The sequence below is a fragment of the Lytechinus variegatus genome, chromosome 14, assembly GCF_018143015.1.
Source record: "Lytechinus variegatus isolate NC3 chromosome 14, Lvar_3.0, whole genome shotgun sequence".
In the NCBI taxonomy this organism is placed as follows: Eukaryota; Metazoa; Echinodermata; class Echinoidea; order Temnopleuroida; family Toxopneustidae; genus Lytechinus; species Lytechinus variegatus.
In genome coordinates, this window is record NC_054753.1 from 17,931,242 (window position 1) to 17,951,705 (window position 20,464).

Genomic DNA, 20,464 nt, shown 5'->3' on the forward strand with positions numbered 1-20,464 from the left:
GGGGCGTGATTCTTGTATTCTTGTATGGTTCGATTCCCAGCCATGGCATTTTTTTATTCAGCAAGAAATTTACCCTCATTGTGCTGCACTCGACCCAGGTGAGGTGAATGGGTACCCTGTAGGATTTATTCCTTGAATGCTTTAGCGCCGATATGGCGGCCTAGCTATAGCCGAGGTAATTATGATACTACGTATCAAGCGCAGTAGAGTATTATGCAATAATATATAGTAGCTGTGATATATAAATGGAACATATTATTATTGTTATTATTATTATTATTATTATTATCATCATCTAACATAACTAAGCCTACGTTTGATACATCGTATTTCTTCTATCCTTCACCACGATGAACCTCTTTCACATCATAATCAAGCCTGTTGTATATGCATGCATTGAAAAGACATTTCAATATTAGAGATTTTCCTTTTATTTGTCAGTATCCCTTATCCTATGTTTGCCTGCCTCTCTGTCAAATCATTGTATATATCCTAATTTCATTTTACAATTTTCCTGACAGATAAAGGACCTTTTTTTTAAATTGTAGATAGAATAGAGGGGGGGCTTTAAAATAAGTATTGTACTTTTTTCTTTGTGATCCAAGGTCACACCCAACACCATCATGACTAAGCAGCCGAGATTTTCTGTTTTGTATTTGTTCCTTTGCCGTGAATTGCTGCTGTTCTATTTGGGATGGTTGGGTAGTTACATTTTTTTTGTGATATAGGTCTAAATACCTGTAGAAATCAGTGTAAAGAAAGAAAAGTTGTACACAAATAACCATCGGCCGAAATTTATACATGCGACGCATGCTAGAGAGCAATAATGAAGTTACACTGATCGGCAAGCAGCCGGCCACATTTGGAGTGTTATTAACAATGATATGAAATTAAAGGAACCTTAATTCGAGGGTTATCATGGTTATATAGAAAAAAAATCCGATCAACGACAACATGACGCAAGCTACTTTTGCTTTCCTCCTCGCCATCGTCGGCTTTTCCTCGGCACAGGTGTTCCGACCAGGCCCATGTCCCGACGTCCGACCCGTCGATGACTTCGACGTCCGTCGCTACGCCGGACGCTGGTACGAAATCGCCAGGTTTTTCAACTCTGCAGAGAGCGGACTGAAATGTCAGTCTCAGTATTACACGTTGGAAGACGGCTACCTCCTCAGCAAAGAGACCGGATTGGGCGCCCACGGCCAGGAGGGTTACTCGTACGAATCGAAAATGTACAATCCTACATTCGACTGGAAAATTGGAATACTATGTAAGTATATACCTCCATGGGCGGAAATCCCAGGGGGACGGGGGGGGGGCGTCCCCCTACCTAAAATAGTAGGGACACATTATCAAATATCCACCTACTACTTTTGGTCTTTTATGAATAATGCATGTATTTTGGACTAAATAACCTTACATTTTTGGTAAAAACTTTTTTTCTTTGCTAATTAAAGTTTCCAACCCCTGGTCCCCCTACCTTTGGGGACAGATTTCTGCCCATGTATACCTCCAATCTTAAACAAAAATACTCTCACGTAAGTCTATTGATTAAGTCCTTCAAGTCAAGAAGGAAGACACAAAACTAATTTTGTAAAGATTGGAAGTGGATATATAATCCGTGCGATTTCAATCAATGAAATGAAAACAAATAGTGATATGATACTACAAGCAGCTGTATTTCCATCTCTAAAATTTTAAATTTCATTATTCATGAACATCGCAATATTATTTCTATCACTTGAAAAATAAAACATTTTCGAATTGATACTCACTTCTTATATATAATATCCAAGAACTATATAGGCGTACAATTTAAGTTCTTTTTTGGGGGGTGGTAAATATGTAGACCCTTTTATATTGAAAATTGCTGTCAAAACTCTTGCGAGAAATGAAATGAATGTTAAATGTAAAGTCGCTTTTTTATTGAAATATATAAATACACCAATCATGCAACAGGATATATTGATAGTAATAATGATAATAATAACATTTATAGGGCGCTTTATACCGATATTTCAAAGCACGCAGGTGAGCTGACTTATGCAAACAATGAATATTATTAACATTTCTTTCACCTGAATATTCATTTACAGACTACGCCTGGCCTCACCGAAGTAAAGTTGTATTCCGAATACCATTGGTCGATTACGATAAATACAGCGTCAATATCATCTGCCAAGAATATTTCCAGGGCTTCGCTAACATCCAGTACGCCTGGGTCATCGCTCGTGATCGCACGATGTCGGAAGAAGATTACAGCGACATCATGCGACGCCTCAACTCCATGGGCATCGACGTGGAGGAGTTCATTATGGCGGACCAGACAGATTGTCCCAACTACGACGACGGCAACGAAGACGAAGGTGGAAAGAGTTTAACACGGAAATGATCTTCCGATTATTGTAAAGTCAATGCACCTAGAGTGACTCGATTCTCTATCTATTTTATCATAGTTCCTTCAGTTGTTCAGAAGAAAATATATTTATATATTTTTTACAAGAAATCACGGAACTTATCGACGAAGCTTTTATCCTCTTCCAAAGAACTTATGAATTACAAGGGTAAAGTTTTTTAAAGTAAAAAAATCTATATCATTTGTTATTATCTATTACATACAGTAAAATGTTAATCATCTAATGAAATGGATCCTTCTGTTTTGATTTTGTAATGCACAAGCATTTTAGCTTGTTGAATATGTGGAGAAATTTATCTATCTATCTATCTATCAGGTACATCAACTAAATTTTGAAACAGTGATCTATCTTCATAAGAGCGCCTTGACCATCCAATTAAAGATTATGTTCACAATACTTCTATATACATGTATATAATTATTATATTATTATTATTACGCTTATGGAATAATTTCTTTCCGAAACAGTACATAATTAATTGCCATATTTGAATTCACTTGTTAGTTACCTATTTCATTATTAACAATAACTTTTAAAAAAATCTCCATGCCTTAAATTGAAGTCCAAAAGGTTTCTCCAAGATAATCACTGTCTGATTTAACTCTTCATCACTCAAACCCTCATACTTTTTGGATACCCTTTTACGTACACTTTTGAATCCCTGTCGTTATCCTACTGTATATTCAGTTCATGATATTGATCATAGAGATCCGTTTGTGAGAGCCGGCGGGGTAAGACTCTGAAGACCTTTCATTTCTCTCTTTCCAATTTTCTCTTTCTACTTTCAGTTTTCCCATTTTTTTTTCATTTAACTGGTTTATGCTCAAGATGTAATTTTAATTTTTTCTATACTATCTACAAAAATATTTTCATAAGGATGCAGTACTATCCTAGCTTTCATCTCTCTTTTTCCCATTGTTCCCTTTCTATTTTCAGTTTTCCTATTTTTTTTCATTTAACTGGTTTATGCTAAAGTTGTTATTTTGATTTTTTCTATACTATCTATAAGAATATTTTTATCAGGATGCAGCACTATCCTAGCTCTGCTATAATAATTTGATTATTAGTTTTTGTACGTAGAAATTTGCTATATGTTTTCTTGCTTTGATTTGCATATCAAAATGTACGAAACAAATTGTAATTTGTTGAAATGGAAATAAACGAAATGAAATTAAATGATTATCTTTCCTTTAGTTTGAATATCGTCTGGGAAAAAATGATAAAATAAAATGGGATTCATGGAACAAGCGACGTCATGAATATTCAAGTCTACCATTTTGTTTCGAATGCGTATTGAGTACCTGCAGTAGCGTACCTAGGATTTTCCACAGGGGGGGGGGGGGCAAAACCGCGCGCCGAAAAATTGACAAGCAAAAAAAAAGTCTTCAATCGTACCAGAAATAAATTTGACAAGCAAAAAAAAAAGGAAAGAAAAGAAAAGAAAAGGTCTTCAAGCTCGTCAGGGGGCAGGGATACGTCCTTTGCATTGGTTGTGACTCGTCAGGGGGCAGACTGCCCCCCTGCCCCCCCCCCCCGGTAGGTACGTTAGTGAGTGCCTGACTGCAGATATCTCGTGGGAACGGTTTTAAAGCGAATAGACAAGCATGGTTTGGTTTGGTTTTATTTACCATATAAAAACAACAATGGTTCTGTATAACAACAGTATACTTGGTGGTGGGGGGGGGGGGGCAGGAGCTAAATTATGGGGAGTTGGACAACACGAAAGATGAAAGTGAGGCAACCGATAAGGGGGGGGGGGGTGATATTCCAATTCCATCGTGACCATGTTTTTCATCTATATAAGGACCCCACTTGTAAAAATCACACTCTTTTAGATATTACGAGAGAGCGCAACGATCGAGAGAGGGAAACTGAAACTGGTTTTCGCGAAAGAATTATTTTCATTATCAAAATGCACTAATAAAGTGTCACGTTCGGTCGCCTAAATTTTTAATGATATGGTTATACCACCCTATAAGACTAAATACGAGAGAGTGCAGCGAGCGAATGCAAAAGAGCTAATCAGGTCCCTAATCACACTCCTCTCCGTGTGAGACGAGGGACCTGTCGTTTTGGAGTGCAAGATTTAGATCTATTGAGAGTGGATCAATTTACCTCTTTTTGGAGTGAATTTTTTTAGAAATATACACTGTTCACTCCAGAAAGAGTTATAATGCACTCTCAAAAGATGTAAAGGGTGTATCCCACTCCATGGCGGGTCCCTCTTCTCACTATGAGAGGAGTGTGATATGGGACTGGATTAGCTCTCTTTGCATTTAGAATGAAGGTGATCCTTTCCCAAACGGTCTGCTATACGCAATCGCGTCCAGAATATAGGCGCCGATGAGCGTCCAGGCCTATTCTGTCGACCGTTTTTTTTTTGGGGGGGGAGGGATGTTTTCGGCACCATTCCCGGCAAATCCGATTACGATATCTTTTTCAGTTTTCTCACTCGTCATACCAGTTAGGATCGCTAAGCATTAGGTGGTGCAATTCAACGTTCCTTCGGATATAAAGAATTTACCCAGTTATCTTTTAGTTAAACTTGTCCATGAATTAAATCAGTCCTCCCCCCAAAAAAAGATAATTAAAATGATAAATTTCCACTTTGGCTTTCGATTGTTGGTTGATTGCCTGTGTAGTATTACAAATCGATCATTGCTTTTGCCCTCTAAATTCATATGTGCTTTAAAACTGTAAAAGGGGAACAATCAGCGACCTTGCGGATCTGCAGAACACGGCAAATATTTTTCTATTTTATTTGGCAAGATATGCGTGAAAAGCGTATTCAGATGGAATAAAGCGCCTAGCTGTACATCTTTATGCACGACACTGGTTTGTTCAACATTGTCATGTATTGTAATTGTAAAGGGGAAATGGTGAGGATGTGATTTTTTTGCTACCAATGGATATAATTCCTGTCCAAGGATCACTGTCGTGTTACGTGAAAATCACGAAAATATATGGTATGAAAATGTAAACATGTAGGCCGACGGTAGACCTTAGACATTTAACATCATGCGAAGCCTCATCACCATCGTCGTCGTCGCTTTCTTCGTTGTCGCATTGGCCGTGTATTCCTCGGCACAGGTATACGGATTCGGCCCATGCCCGGACGTCCATCCGGTGAACGATTTCGACGCCGATCGCTATGCCGGGCAATGGTATGAAATCGCCAGGTTTTACGACTCCGTCGAGAAAGGGTTAAAATGTGTAGCGATGGACTATACTGTTATGGACGGCTTTCTGCTCAGCAACTCCACTGGAATGGATAAAGAAGGCAGGGTATATTCACATGTGGTCAAAATCTACAATGTGTCGACATGGAATATTGGTATCTTCTGTAAGTATATATATTTTTATTTTCTTAAAGAAAGAAAAGAAGGGGAGAAGAACCCTACTACTGCTACTACTATACTACTACTACTACTACTACTACTACTACTACTACTACTACTATTACTACTTCTACTACTACTACTGCTAATAATAATACTATACCGCTGCTACTACTACTACTACTACTACTATTACTACTACTACTTCTACTGCTACTACTAATAATAATACTATACTGCTGCTGCTGCTGCTACTGCTACTACTACTACTACTACTACTACCACCACTATACTGCTACTACGACTATATCATGGTGAACTAAATAAAATAAGTAACTAAAGTCAGACGAAGAAGCAAAACCACCAAGAAAGGTATAATGTAGTGAAAAGAAGAACAAAGAATAGGCAAAGGAAGAGGAGGTGAAGAAATAGAAGAGAAGAATAATGATAATATGGAAAAAGCAACAGAGAATTATCAAACATAATTGTGAGGGGGATAGACGATAACTGTTAAAAAAGGGGGAAAAAAGAAGAAGAAATGTTACCACTTTATTGGATTTATTTCAAGGGTTATTGCTGGGAATATTGGTTGTGCTTTTTATTCCACTGACTTCTGTAAATCACCGTTAAGATTGATGGATGCGGGCACTTATCATTTTAATTACATTTTTTTATCATTTCATGTCAGATTATGACAGCGATAGTCCATCGACATACTGGTTGACCTTCGTTGACTACCACAGATACAGCATCAACTACTTCTGTGAAGAATTCTTAGGACGACGGATCAACGTTCAAAACGTATGGATCTTTGCCCGTGATCGTGTGATGTCGAAGAGAGATTACGATGACGCCCTTCTGCGCCTCAATTCCATGGGCATCGACACGACAAAGTTGAAGAAATCGGAGCAGCGAAACTGTCCCGACGACCAATCAGCATCGCGGGATGTTTATCAGATATTGATTAAACTACTTGAGGACATTTAAGAAGCACATGATCTTAATCTGGCGTATCCGGGAGGGGGGAGCAGAACCGTGCCCCCCCCCTTTGAGAGGCACAATCAAAATTTGTAATTTAAAAATGACGTTAAAACAAAAGTGTGCCCCCACCTTGAAAGTTAAGTCTTTTATGTTTTTGTTTTTTGCTTGTCAAAACTTTTCGTGGACGAAATACCCTTAATTAAACTTTTTCTTCTTTTTTTGGCTTTTCAATTTTTCCTCGGGAAAATGTGCCCCCGCTTTTGGAAAATCCTTGATCCACCCCTGGGATTATGTACCGTGAAACCTGTTATTTCAAGGGGTGAGTCATAAGACGTAACATGGGGCTAGGGGTTACCGCCCCCACCTTTCTTTTTTTTAGTGGGAGAAAAGGGGGAAGAAAGTTACGAAAGAAGATCAATTAGTGAGTTATTGGCCTTGACCTATGATTCATTGGATGCAAAAATAATTATGGCGTCACAATTAGAACTTCAAGCCCCCCCCCCACCCCCTCCCTATAAAAATAATATGGCACCGCCTCTGCATGCATGGTCTACACACAAGCTTGACAAGTCTTAGCCCGAGTCTGAGATGACATCTTCGGACATGTCGGAAGTCATATCGTCGAAGAGAAAAGAATGGTACAAGAAAACATGCACCACAGCGTGAGAAGCGGAGAAAAGTCGACAATCAAACACATCCCGAAAAAATAATAAACGGCAGTTTATGAACATTTCGTATAAAACATTGTAAAACACAAAATTGCCACGGAGGCCAGGAGCCAGATCGCCATAATGTGTGAAAAAATATTCGACACCAGCAATGTGAAACACAATATTCGCCGCTATTATTGATTTATCAACCTCGTTTGATGTATTCACTGACACAATGTTGTTGTTTTTTCGACAGTGACCTAAGTGACATAATATAAATCGGGTGTGATATATAGTCAAACTCTCGATTTAATTTGTATCCTATCAAGATTAATTTCCAAATCTCAAAGGATTTAAATTCAAAAATAAAAGCTCTAAATTTACATCTGCAATGCTTGATATCTAAACCTTGGCAGCTAACTAACCTGACAGCCAACTAAGACTGGTAAAGAAGTTTTGTTACTGAAATGATTATATGGGCATGTTGGTAAATAAAACGTTCAATTATCATGATTACTTGAAATGAAACACGATAAGCGACTAATTATTATTGACTTGCAGTTGTTTCTTTTAGAATAGGTAACATATAATGTATCTTCATCAATACACATTTCATGGAGTAAATTCGTGGTCTCGTAACTGCGTTTGGTCATGCTTGTTTATTCATTTATTTATTCATTCATTCATTTATTTATTCATTCATTCATTTTTTTTTCATCAGGGTAGCCCTTTCACGTAGCAAACTTATTGTGAAAATAGCTATTATACTACTAGGAAAAATTCAAAGAAATACCCCCCCCCCTCCCCGTGTCCGTACTTTGTCTAATAAACATTCTACTAAATTATAAACGTTATATCCACCTCGTTGGGTTCATCAAACTTCTTTCCGTGATTGATGGGCGTAACTACGCAATGACGTCATGAACTTTTGACCAATCGCACAGCGATATTCATAATGTGTGGATCGGTCTGTGCAACAGCAGAGAGTACAGACATGGCCGACACCAGACCGATCAAAGTAAAGGTATTGCGTCTTAAGCGGCTGGTTAGTGACATAGAGACATCTAGGTTTTGTTAGTAAAACCCATTACTAATCCATCTCTATGATGTAACCGTAAAAATGATAAAAGGACAATATCCATATACTATTGGAAGAGGACAAAAAAGTATACATGAATGATCGTGTCCTTCTTGTGAGGGCAACGCCAGAGTATATGACAATAGAGGTGGGGGCAAGATGGCCTAAATAAAAGCGATCCCCCCTTAATTATTGATTTGGATCGAATCTCTCTCTTTTTTCTTTCTTTCTTTCTTTTTTTTCTTGTTCTAAGTACCGGTTTTTTTGGTAAATCATAGGACGCAGTTGCATGTCTCCAGCTCCTCTGTCTAGTGCCACTTCTTACAAAGCGAAACTTTTTTCGTATTATTATTCACTTTGAAATGCATAGATTGCCAATAATTTCTATAAAGGACAGTGCAGTGTTATACATAGCAATGTTTTCCCGGCTTTTTTTATATACCGGGAGCTCCGCTTTTAGCAGGCTCTAGAAGGGTATTCAAGGCTTACTAAATAAGCCTTGGAGACTTGCAAGCATCCGGCGTACAGGAGTGGTGGGAGGGGCAAGAAAGAAAATAAAGAGTGAAATCGTATACACTACACTGGGCAACATAGTGTCCACGCAACAGTTGGTTAAAACTTTAATTCTGCAAGGGTAGTTTTAAACCAATAACTGAATAATGTGTGCTTTCGGTGAAAACTACCCGGAGTTTTTTTAAAACCATTGTTGTGTCATGTGTGTGGGCCTTATGTTGCCCAACATTTTAAGAGTGTAATTATTTTCTGAATATGTTGTCAAAATCTACCCCCCCCCAAAAAAAAATACATGTATATATAGATTTTTGAATTAAAAGGTCGTGATTTCATCTCTCTCGCATCTTTTTAGAAATTTTGCTCTATCTGCCCCTCTGTGGCTCGTTACGCCATTGCTTGCGAGTTTGAATGATTGACACCAATCTCCAAACACCAATCTAATTTGACAACTGACATCTATTCTCCTAATCGATCAACGTATTGCACTGCGCATGATATACGTCATACTCCATCTGAATTCATATGGGCAAGTCCATAAATTACATACGTCCGACCCCCTATATGTGGGACCTTCATGAAATTTTCTGTCTCTGATTTTTTGTTCTTTTGATAGTCTGTAATGCTCTCAGATAACCATGGCTTGGTCAATTTATGAAGTGCAGTTCAACTAGAGAAAAATGGGGGTCGGACGTACAAAAAGGTTAATTATTTTATGGAATTGCCCATATTATGTGGTCCTATCGAGCATGTTATTCTGTTGCCCTTTCTCAATTGCTCACAGCTATTCATTTTGACATGCAAATGAAAGAGCATTATTCTTCTAATCCTTTGTTTGGTGGCAGAGCTAAAAGGACAAATGATCTCATATTTGCCCCTTTTTTTAACCTGAACAAAGATGAGGTCAGGTAGATTGTTATGTTGAGAACACTTTCAAACCATTACATAATTGCGCAAACACTTCATTGTATTCCATATTGACTACGATGAGAGTGGGTTAGGATGGAGTGTACCGGCTTCCACGGGGGTGACGCCCCGATAGAGCAAACAAAAAAGTGAAAATAGTGGTGACGGTGCGATTTTATATTCGATCCCCGATCTCGAATACAGACACTTTTGGCTTTGCGCTCTGTTTCATAGTTCCTTAAAGCTTTCCCAACCCCTGCATCATCATGCGAATGGTTGTCGCGTTCGCCCTGCTCACCCTAGCCGCGTGCTCGTCGGCCCAGGTCATCGGTTTCGGCGGCTGCCCCGACATCCGAGCCGTCGAGGAATTCGACTTCAACCGTTATCAGGGACGGTGGTTCCAAATCGCTCGCTTCTACAACGCCCCCGAGGAAGAGGTACGATGTCAGTCAGCCAATTTCACCCAGAAGGACGGGTACCTGGTCGCACTGGAGCAAGGAGTGTACGGCGAGGAGCCCTACTCCTACCCAGTTCCAATATACAGGGCAAGGGATGACGAGTCAGGCAGACTCTGTAAGTTCACTTCTTTAGTTAAGATTCATGTCAATTTTATTCACATCTCTTTAAAAACATCAAAAGATCAAGTTTACAAATCAATAAAAAATACAACATACATTATACATAACATTTTTGATAATTTTGTTAACTGTATTCAAGCGTTATATAGACCTATGTCTATTATCGGGGTCACTGAAACTTGGCTCAAGAGTGACGATGATACAGTTTTTTTCTCTTCCACATTATTCTTTCTTCAGTAATTCTAGACATGGGAAAGATTCTTACCTTTTTGTTCAATTTCATTTATTTCTATTTCTCTTGAAAAACAATGAACACAAATTTTATTTTGCAATGCATTCGAATAAATAAAATATCAATCAATATACTACATGAGTGTGGATACGAAAGGTCTAATAAAAAGATCACAGAATTTGAAGGACACGAAGAGAGCGAAGATGGGTTAATTTTATGGACTAAATCACATTTTTCTTTAATTTGTATTTTTGTTGGGTGGTGGGGGTTGCTGTGTTTTTAAGCACCTCTTGGAGAGTCACCTTCCAGGGAAATGGCGATCTAACATGTCTAAAGCCAGAGATATCGATCTACTGGATGATAAAGGTGCTTTTCGGCACCGTGGTTGCAAGCGTCATGCCACAATATGGTTGTCTTGTTCGCCTTGTCGAGCCACTTATAGGAATGCAAGTTTGGTAATAATGGTAACACCATTCAGAATGAATTTTGATAGTTGGACGCGGATTCGTAACCATTGCATATGAAATTTTATTGAACCCCTTAATTTCTAGTCGGGGAGGGGGTGCAGGTATTATTGAGTAAGGGGCATAATTCAAGATTCGCAGTTTTATGACGACCTGGAAGTTAACCAGATTTAGGCCGGGGTTCTGAAAATGAAATGAGATCCATATTTTTATTGTTCAAAGTGAATTCTGAAATAGAACTACTCCGAAAAAATATATTTCCCAATTGATCGTGGACCCACGGCAGCCACTGAATGTGAAGCGCCAGATCGACGAGGCTCTATCCCTTTGTAATCATTTAATGCCAAACGTCTTTTGGTCTAACGAGGTGTGAACTCCGACCTCCCAGTTGAAAAATTATAACTTTCTCCTCATCAAGTTAAACAAAGATTAATTCCTCTCTGAACAAGTCATGTGGAAACATTGGAAGTAGAATTATTTTGATATGGTTCAGTCAAGTTGGCCCCTATTGTCAAATCTTAAGAAAAATGAAATATTATATATAATCTAATCAATAAAAACAAAACAAATAGTGAGTGAGAGAATAATTTATAACTGTTTTGTGAAAAATAAGCGAAACTTTAAAATGTCATAACTTTATTATCTTACATCCGATTTTGATGAAATTTTAAGCATTGCATGTGCTAGTTTGATTTTTCTTTATTTATCAAGTCAATATTATTTTTTTTTATTGGGTGGACTTCACTTTTAAACACTTTGCCACTCTCACCCAGGTGCTAATTGGGTACCGGTAGGAAACAACCGCCATTGTGTTTGGATTAGCAAGTTTGCGCCTATAACAGGCTGCTTGGAATGCTATGAATCCAGTGACCGGGTAATAATAATTGTGAAGCGCTTTGAACAGTCGTAGATTGATAAAGCGCTATATAAATGCCAATTATTATTATTATTAATCCCCGATATTTCTTTCCTTCTCCATCAAGACTATGCCAGCGAGACCGATCCTGGTGAATTCTCCGTGATCTACGTCGACTATGAACGCGTCGGCCTGATCCACATCTGCAAAGAATACCTCTGGGGCTTCATCAACGTCCAGAACAACTGGATCACCGCCCGCCAACGCAGGATCTCGGAAGAAGAAATGGCCCGCGTCCACCGGCTCGTGACCGAAATGGGCATCAACTTGAGCAAATTCAAGAGGACCGACCAGGAGGGTTGCCCGCGCGTCGAAGGCGAGGAGGAGGAGGTCGATGACGGGATGGGTGAAGGCAGCGACAGCGTTGATGAGCCAGTCAGACAGTAGGATGAGTAGGATATCGACCTTCCACTTCTCGATTTCTATGATAACGACTTTCGGGGACGCTATTATCAAAACCTCAACGGACCCTAACGGACCTCTCTCTCAAACGGACCGAACTATAATGCTTCCAGTCACTAATGAATCATTTTCTATAGCGATATCCGTCATTCTACAATAAAAAATTCTAATCAAATATACTTTTATACCCTTATATATTTCATCTATCCAAAATATGTAGCTCACATGTCAGAGTTTGCTTTCATTGTTTGAATTTTGTTTGAAAATTATAATGATTATGTATTTATGCACTTTCGACTGTCACCATAAAGATAGATTTGTCATGGATCTGTCAGAATAATGATAATGAAAAAAGCATTGTACAACTCTAATATCAACAAACTGATCATTATTTTTAGTAAGTAATAATTTCGTTCCAAACTTGAATAAAGTATATATTGATTTAACAAGATTTTAAATGCAATTGATAGAGTTTTAATCTCCCTAATTGTAATCCTGTTTTGTGCCGGGGAGCGGTCAAATATATTGCTGTAAAACGCATTTGTTGAATGGGTGTGTTTCAGTTTTGGCCGCGCGTGCACTCGTTATGGGTATAAGAAACACCGATTTTTAAAGAAAAGGGTGGTTTTGGAAGACTGGTCATTTGCGGCGGGAGGGGGTGGGGGGAGGGGGGTCCTCCCCAAAATTTGAGGTGGGGACGGTTCTCCCTAAGTTTTTTGTTGATAATCATTTTTTTTTCTTTTTTGCTTGTCAATGTTGTTTCCTCTTCCGTCCCCCTTAAATTCAGGTGGACCCCAACCTAAATTTTTTGTGGCCCCACCCTAAAATTCTGGTTGACAAACTTTCCTTTCTTTTTTTTCTTGTCAATTTTTTTTATCTGTGTCCATCCCAAAATTTCAGTTGGACCCCCCCCCCTATTTTTTTTTGCTTCCGCCGCCAATGAGCAATACATTTGACCGCCCCGGGGGTTATGTGTTTGTGGATGAAATGAGTAATGTGTGATGACATGGTCATGCGCAGGCGGATCAAATGTTCCTTGCAAAATGAGGGAGCGAAGAGACCGAACGGATTTCCAAGGCGTGTATTGGATTAAATGAGATTCAAATTTGGGGCTTTGACTAATGAACATTTTTTGCAATAGAAAAGGTTTGCTTGAATGATTGATATCATTGATCAGTTGATTGATTGATTGATTAATTGATTGATTGATTGATTGATTTGTCAATTGACTGATTGATAGACTAATTAGTTAATAGATCGATTGGTTGATGGGTCATGATTTGTAATTGCTGTATCAGTTGATTGGCTAAATAGAGTAAATGGATGTTTGATCGTTTGGTTAATTACAGATTGATTTATTTTTCGATTGGTGCGTTAATTAATTGAGTGAGTGATTGATTGATTGGTTGGTTGGTTGATTGATGATTGATCGATCGATTGATTGATTGATTGATCGATTGATCGATTGGTTGGTTGGATGGTTGATTGATTGGTTGGTTGGTTGCTGGTTGTTGATTGATTGAGTGGTCGAGTGATTTATTGAAAATGTATTGGTTCTTTGGATTACTGACCATTATTAATTGTTTACACAGGGGAGCTACGGAAGGGACATCCACCCCTATCGTTTTCCAGACTTTGAAAAAAACAATAAGGGTGAGAAAATTAAGAGAAAATGGAGGGGGGAAAAAAGGAAAGAGCGAATAAGATAATAAAGAGCAAATAAGAGAGGTACTGACACCTGATATATTGTTCCTGTCCCAAACTGCATTGTGTTAGGTTTTACAAGAGAACGAAGCGAGTCTGAAAATAAACATTCCCTTTATTCAATAACGCATTGACTCGCGCGGTATAATACCTTATCACTTCTCATACAGTGAAGCACCGGGTCTCTGTGGAAACGTAGCAACCGAGCGATAAAAATTACAGTGATATTATGAACAACTTCAAATATTATAAGGGCCTTTGTTTTATCTTCATTTCAATAATTGGGTATAGAGGCAGTGGTAGGAACATGGTGAAGTATTATTTTGATGGCGCTCTTCTCTCTCTTTTTTCGTTGATTAGCACGAGGGGGGGGGGCAAAAATATACTTTGTCAGAGGGGCATGTAATAAAGCTAAAACGTTTTACCAATTTTTTTTTTTAGACAAGATAATGACATTCTTTGAGTCATGTTAAATACCTCCCTTGGTAGTATCATATTTGATTGCAAACATTGCCACATATAAAACTATGAAGAAACACTCATATAGGCCTACCTTTATTTCATTTGCGTTCTGATTCGCTTTCTCTCTTTTCCTCTTTCCCCCCTCTTTTCTCGTACGGGGACTTTTATTGGGGGCGATCGACCACCTCACCGCCCCGGGCTACACTCCTGAGAATAAGCTTGCTATTGACTGTTATCTGCAATATCTATTGGGTATACGCTTTCTGCGATCAGTAAGGCTGACTACTTCTCTACAGTTTCTAGTAACAGTCACAGCTCCCACTCCCCCCCAAAAAAAAAAAATGTACACAAAAGTAAAAATGACAATGTGATTGCGATTTTTTTTTGCATGGCAAGCCCCCCCCCCCTCCCCCTCCACTTTCAAAACCGTTCATCGGCCCCTGACAGTCAGTATGCTTTCGGAAGTATAGCGTATTATAAATGAGCAAAATGAATGAATATATATATATGTGTGTGTGTGTGTGTGTGTGTGTGTGTACATGGAGCACAACATGGCGAGGATGAATACATTACCTAAGAGGCCAGAGCGAGCGAAACGAGCAAAAAAATATCATATCCAGAATGAAAATCTAATTTTATAATTTTGTCACAATTTTGAAAATAACATATTTTTACCTCAATTCTTTAATTTTTTTCAAATTTTCTCCCTTTTTTCTTGGCCTTTGGACTTGTTTAGTAGTGGGGCACTGCCCCCCCCCCACGGCCCCATCTGTACGCCAGTGCGTTTCAACCATTCAAAGCTAAGGACAGTTGTGAAGATCGGACAAATTATCAGACGACATATTTTATTGAAGCGTTATACCTCCTAAAATAGTTCGGCAAAAATGATCAACTTTTAACCTACCCCGGGCAACATATTGTCCACACAACTATTGGTTAAAATCTGCCCAAATTAAAAAAAAATCTAATAAATGGGTAATAAATTTGCTTAATTGGATAATAATTGCCCAGAAAATATATATTTTATACCAACATACATTACCCAACACAGTATGTTGCCCAACATTTCAAGTGTTTATATCCGTTTCTAGTACAGATCTGACACATTTTAGAAATAAATATCTTCCAAATTGTATTTCAAAATATTAAACAGATCCTTTAAAGCCTATTCTCTCTCCAGTATATATATCCATTCTTGAATTCACACTGAAAAGTCATGAGACGTCACGACACTGTAAAACTGTGGTATTAAAACTGACACCAATTGGTGTTAATAGAGGACCACACCCTAAGGTGTTAAAATTATACCCTAGAGATTGAACATTACACCAAAGAGTGTAAATGTAACAACCAAAGTGTTGTAAGAACATATAAGTGTAAAAGTAACACCACCAATTTAACACCGGTGTAAAATAACTGTTTGGTCCTCTATGTACATAGGTTAACACCACAGTTTTTGCTGTGGAATAACTTAATTGTCTTGTCAAAATGATTTTTAGTGCATTTTCCTAAACTAGAGTTTGTCTAACTACATGAGCCGGTGTGCGTTAGCAGAGAAACCTCACATAAAACAATATTATCAATCAATCAATCAAAATAATGTAGGAAATATCATCAAAAGCAGGAGTCAGAAACGAATACTCCACAAAAATTAAATTATATTCATTTATTTTATGAATTGGTACTATTATAGGTCTATATTCATTAAACAATACTTTTTGGATAGTTGCTGGAATTATTGTTTGCAAGATAGCGAAGTAAGCGAGCGCTTCACTTAAGCTGTAGATTTTCCGTCAAACTTTATTTTTTGCGCGTCTTTATCCACAAAAAGGTGGTTTTGTCAGTTACGCCTTTTCAGTTTTCATTCGGAGAGATATTATCATGAAATTAGTATCATATTAAAGGTAGGCCTAAATATAAACTCTATCATGACTGAAATTCGCGCAATAGCACGTTATATTAGCGATACCGCCAGAATGAAATGGCGAGAGTCACGGTTGCTGGGAAGAGATACACGCAACGTTTGCATTTTTTTCGATTGAATTAATGCCTTATTGCTTGATTGCAAGAACGATTGCTTGATTGATTGAAAGAATTATTGCTTGATTGCTTGAATGATTCATTGCTTGATTGCTTGCTTAATTAATTGATGGCTTGGTTGGTTGATTGATTGATTGAATGTATGAATGAATGACTAATTGATTGATTAATTTGATTGACTGACTGATTGATTGATTGAATGAATTACTAGTTAATTGACTGATTGGTTGAATGAATTATTAATTAATTGATTGATGGGTGGATGGATGGATTGATTTGACTTGATTTAATAATTTATCATGGCTTTTTCATTTCTGTCTTCAACCAAAGGCCAAAAAACATGAAAAAAGGAAAGCACATATTGTTCATGTAGCCTATAAGTTTACCATGTTTACTGTAAAGAATAACACATAGGAAGTATATGGGGCATAATGCCGACGTCATCAACGACACAAAGACAATGGCATTGACGATTTCAGATAACTACTTTTTTTTGCATTTTTTTCATATTAACGACACTTCATAAATTTCCAAGTGTAAATTCTCGAGAAATTCGAATTTATTTTTCCAAAAGAAAAAAGAATCCTTTTTACCCCACCACTGCGTGGTTGCAAAATGCCCCCCCCCTCTTTTGACACTCTTTTGTCTTGATGTCTGTCTTGTCGTTTTCCGCTCCTATATACACCTGCAATGAACGCTATTATTGATGAGTTATTCATTTACCACAAACGGCAAGGCAATTAATCTTAAAGCGCGATTTTCAACAGGGGCAAAATGGAACATATAATTTGAGCAAAATGGTCCAACAGATTGGGGCAAAACACAAGCCGTTCGTTCTGTTTCATTTTGTCTCATGCGTTAAAAGTCCATGACGGTCCCAATTATTGTGTTTTTTTCGTATAGCTCAGTTAAAGGGTTAGGCCTACGTGCGAAATCCCTGAAGCATATTAAGAGGGCATGTATGCAAAAAAAACGGTCTAACGTTGATATCTCGATTGAAAAATTAATAAGCAACTATTACAGCTCTATTCCCTAGTTATAGATCACGACGAGGGTGCATTTTTTTTAAGAGACCATGCGCATTATGGATGTGCTCAGGGGTTGCTGGATGAGAAGTTCATCATGGTTGATGTTTTATCGCCTTATCGTCATCTGCAAAGAATTTGTAAATTGGAGGGCACTTTCAAAAATTCAGTTCGTTGTCCCTTCCGTTGTGCCCGGTCATCTTTCCTCTACCCATACTAGTTAGACAAACTATTATGTACTTTAGGAAAGTGCATAAAAATCATTTCTAAATTAGACTGAAAAGCTCTTGCCAGTCTCACAATTAATAAGACAAACAATCCAGAATTTCATTCGTAACTAATAAACTGGTGAAATAACATTTTTTATAACTTATTTGATAAAGGTCTACTTTCCTCTCCTTCATCTTGCTTCAGCCTGTGCATCAAATAAAGAAAAACTTAATACATTGCTTATTTGCAGGGGGCCATTAGGATCCCTCAAAGATTGAATATGAACGTTTTCCTCGTTATTTTCGTCTCTCCGCTTTGGGCACCCCCTAAAGCTTTCGCCTTGTTTTGACGGGATCCAATTTGTTTTGACGGATGCCCATTTTGAATCGCTGGTTCTATAGAAATTGTTTATTGTGTGAGTCATCCCTATCAGTGCAGCCAGAGTGCAGCGCAGAGGCCGGCAGAGAGTTTAGAAACGGCATAGAGATAATACATCTCTATCGATGTCTATGCGATTTATGAGAAAGAAACGGTTCAACGCGTACGCACGTATTACCAGAAAATACCATGCCAAGGCAAAGGACAGCGATATATCGGGAGTGATTTTTACATTAATAATGCAATGACATTGATTGGCTGATGGACTGAGGGTAAATATTTTGATTTGATAGAACTTCAAGAACTACGTATGAATGTTTTAGATTTTCCTTATAAATAATTTAGTCAGAATATCTGGGAGAGTGGGGTCCGAATTTTCAATACCTAGTGAGCCTTGGTTCCTTGCCGGGGTTACGGGGAGTCCCCTCTCCATCCTCCGCTCGCCCTCGGGGGCTCGGCGCAATACATCGGCCAACTGATTTTGAATTACGTTAAAATGTCTTTTTCTTGATTTTCTTGAGGTACTTTCTCAATCTAGATTGTAAATGGAAGACTCTGATGCAATGAAAATAAAAACAAAGTTGACTGAGATATTGATAATTTTAATGTGCTTATGAGATATGAATTATGAGCAAAAATCACGGTGTCTGCATCAATTTGGAATTTGGAATTGGATGACATTCATGTTGAATGTGGATTTGGGATTGTATACCCAGTTGTTGTGTGTCTGGACGGGTTGTGTGTCCGGACGATCAATTTTAGAAAGTCATTTGGAAAAATTTACAAGCGAATTTTCCGCAATTTTTAGTGCAAAATGTTAGGAAATAATATAAAGAACAAAATACAAGATGACTACAAAGATTGAATTCGTATTCTTACTGTAATCCAAAGACAAAAAAAGAAGGCTTCAAAAATATAAAGTGTCCGGTCACACGACCCCCATCCTTCCGTCCATAGGTCTACCGCTATTAATTTTGTGATATATTTTGTCATTCTTCTCTGGGATGTGACACCACTTGTCACAAATTAATTGGAATTCTCAACATTGTCATAAGGTTTATGACTAATTAGAATCGTAATGCATCATGGGATTGTAAAGGGGGCAAGCTAGACAGCTTGCTCCACTCACTGCGGTCTCTGCCCCCTTTTCAATCCCATCATGCTTTGCGGTGCAGCTTCCTGTGGTTGATATTTGCTGATTTGCTATAAACATTATTGTCTTTTCCCTTTCATGCATACCTACCTAACTTCCTGCCCATCTTTTCGGAAGCAAACTAATCAAATCACCATTCCATATGGAAGCCCTTCAAGTTAATAGACAAGCTCGGGGGACACGTTGGGTGAATCCTCAATATAGTAGCTGGCATTACGCGACTGCGCGTACATATTGATGTGCCTACAACAAAGAGAGACATGGAGCTGAGATTAATTTTCAGAAATCAGAAGAGATATAGGCTGGAACTCTAGAAGTAAAAAAAGGGAGGGAGGGGGAGAGGGAGAGACAGAGAAAAAAAGAGTACAGGTAGTTAATATATAATCAACTTACTACTTGTAGCATGAAAAAATATTTGTTAAAATATTCATGGGTGATGAGCTTGGAGGGGGGGGATACTAACACAGTAGTTCTTCTGGAGTCCTAACCCAGATAGTTTGCTGCTTTATTTACACCAACATCCTGCAGATACAAGTAGGGACATATGTAACATGATAAGCTGATGCTCTGTAGTATACATGAATTGTAAAATATATTTAATCATTATCCCATAATGTTGGAAAAAGGAAAATGGATGCGATGAACAAAGAGTTGTTGAAGAACGGTGTCAGCCAGAATGCCAGCCCGGAGGAGAAGTTACGAGTCCTCTGGAAGCTGTACACCCAGGCTGAAGCCGATATCAAAGCTGGTTCACAGAGCATGCAGCTACTTCAAAAGAAACAAGCAGAGGAAATGAAAGAGGTTAGTTATATACATGTAGCTAATTGTTATCCCATGTGGAGCAGTGTGGCCCAGTGGATAAGTCTTCTGACTTTGAAACAGAGGGTCGTGGGTTCGAATCCAAGCCATGGCGTAATTTCCTTCAGCAAGAAATTTATCCACATTGTGCTGCACTCGACCCAGGTGAGGTGAATGAGTACCCAGCAGGAATAATTCCTTGAATGCATGAGCGCTGAAAGG

The 20,464-nt window shown here is 38.3% G+C and overlaps 4 protein-coding genes across 5 annotated transcripts in view; all 4 read left to right on the forward strand.

Annotated features, from left to right (window-relative positions):
• The first annotated feature begins 709 nt into the window (after positions 1-709).
• Positions 710-3,583, forward strand: LOC121427656 (apolipoprotein D-like). Its single transcript, XM_041624169.1, has 2 exons — positions 710-1,270; positions 2,097-3,583. The coding sequence occupies exons 1-2, from the start codon at positions 955-957 to the stop codon at positions 2,390-2,392; spliced, it is 612 nt and encodes a 203-aa protein (XP_041480103.1). The 5' UTR covers positions 710-954; the 3' UTR covers positions 2,393-3,583.
• A 1,749-nt stretch (positions 3,584-5,332) lies between these two features.
• LOC121427770 (apolipoprotein D-like) lies at positions 5,333-6,776 on the forward strand. Its single transcript, XM_041624326.1, has 2 exons — positions 5,333-5,760; positions 6,444-6,776. Exons 1-2 carry the CDS (start codon positions 5,436-5,438, stop codon positions 6,740-6,742), a joined length of 624 nt encoding a protein of 207 aa, XP_041480260.1. The 5' UTR covers positions 5,333-5,435; the 3' UTR covers positions 6,743-6,776.
• A 3,251-nt stretch (positions 6,777-10,027) lies between these two features.
• LOC121427612 (apolipoprotein D-like) lies at positions 10,028-12,919 on the forward strand. The gene is made up of 2 exons (XM_041624093.1): positions 10,028-10,453; positions 12,138-12,919. The coding sequence occupies exons 1-2, from the start codon at positions 10,147-10,149 to the stop codon at positions 12,455-12,457; spliced, it is 627 nt and encodes a 208-aa protein (XP_041480027.1). The 5' UTR covers positions 10,028-10,146; the 3' UTR covers positions 12,458-12,919.
• A 5,508-nt stretch (positions 12,920-18,427) lies between these two features.
• Positions 18,428-20,464, forward strand: part of LOC121427345 (myosin-9-like) — a 60,917-nt gene continuing 58,880 nt past the window's right edge. The window contains exons 1-2 of one of the 2 annotated variants that reach the window (XM_041623692.1): positions 18,428-18,563; positions 20,071-20,245. In XM_041623692.1, the coding sequence (XP_041479626.1) occupies positions 20,075-20,245 (171 nt within the window). In that variant the 5' untranslated portion in view covers positions 18,428-18,563; positions 20,071-20,074. The remainder of the gene's footprint in view (positions 18,564-20,070; positions 20,246-20,464) is intronic. The other variant, XM_041623693.1, reaches the window with a different exon arrangement.

Bases quoted from the DNA above. Each gene is read 5' to 3' on its own strand.
- LOC121427612 (XM_041624093.1), top strand. From the start codon at position 10,147: ATGCGAATGGTTGTCGCGTTCGCCCTGCTCACCCTAGCCGCGTGCTCG. The intron at 10,454-12,137 runs GTAAGTTCACTT...TTCTCCATCAAG, and splicing joins TGACGAGTCAGGCAGACTCT to ACTATGCCAGCGAGACCGAT.
- LOC121427770 (XM_041624326.1), top strand. From the start codon at position 5,436: ATGCGAAGCCTCATCACCATCGTCGTCGTCGCTTTCTTCGTTGTCGCA. The intron at 5,761-6,443 runs GTAAGTATATAT...ATTTCATGTCAG, and splicing joins ATGGAATATTGGTATCTTCT to ATTATGACAGCGATAGTCCA.
- LOC121427656 (XM_041624169.1), top strand. From the start codon at position 955: ATGACGCAAGCTACTTTTGCTTTCCTCCTCGCCATCGTCGGCTTTTCC. The intron at 1,271-2,096 runs GTAAGTATATAC...ATTCATTTACAG, and splicing joins CTGGAAAATTGGAATACTAT to ACTACGCCTGGCCTCACCGA.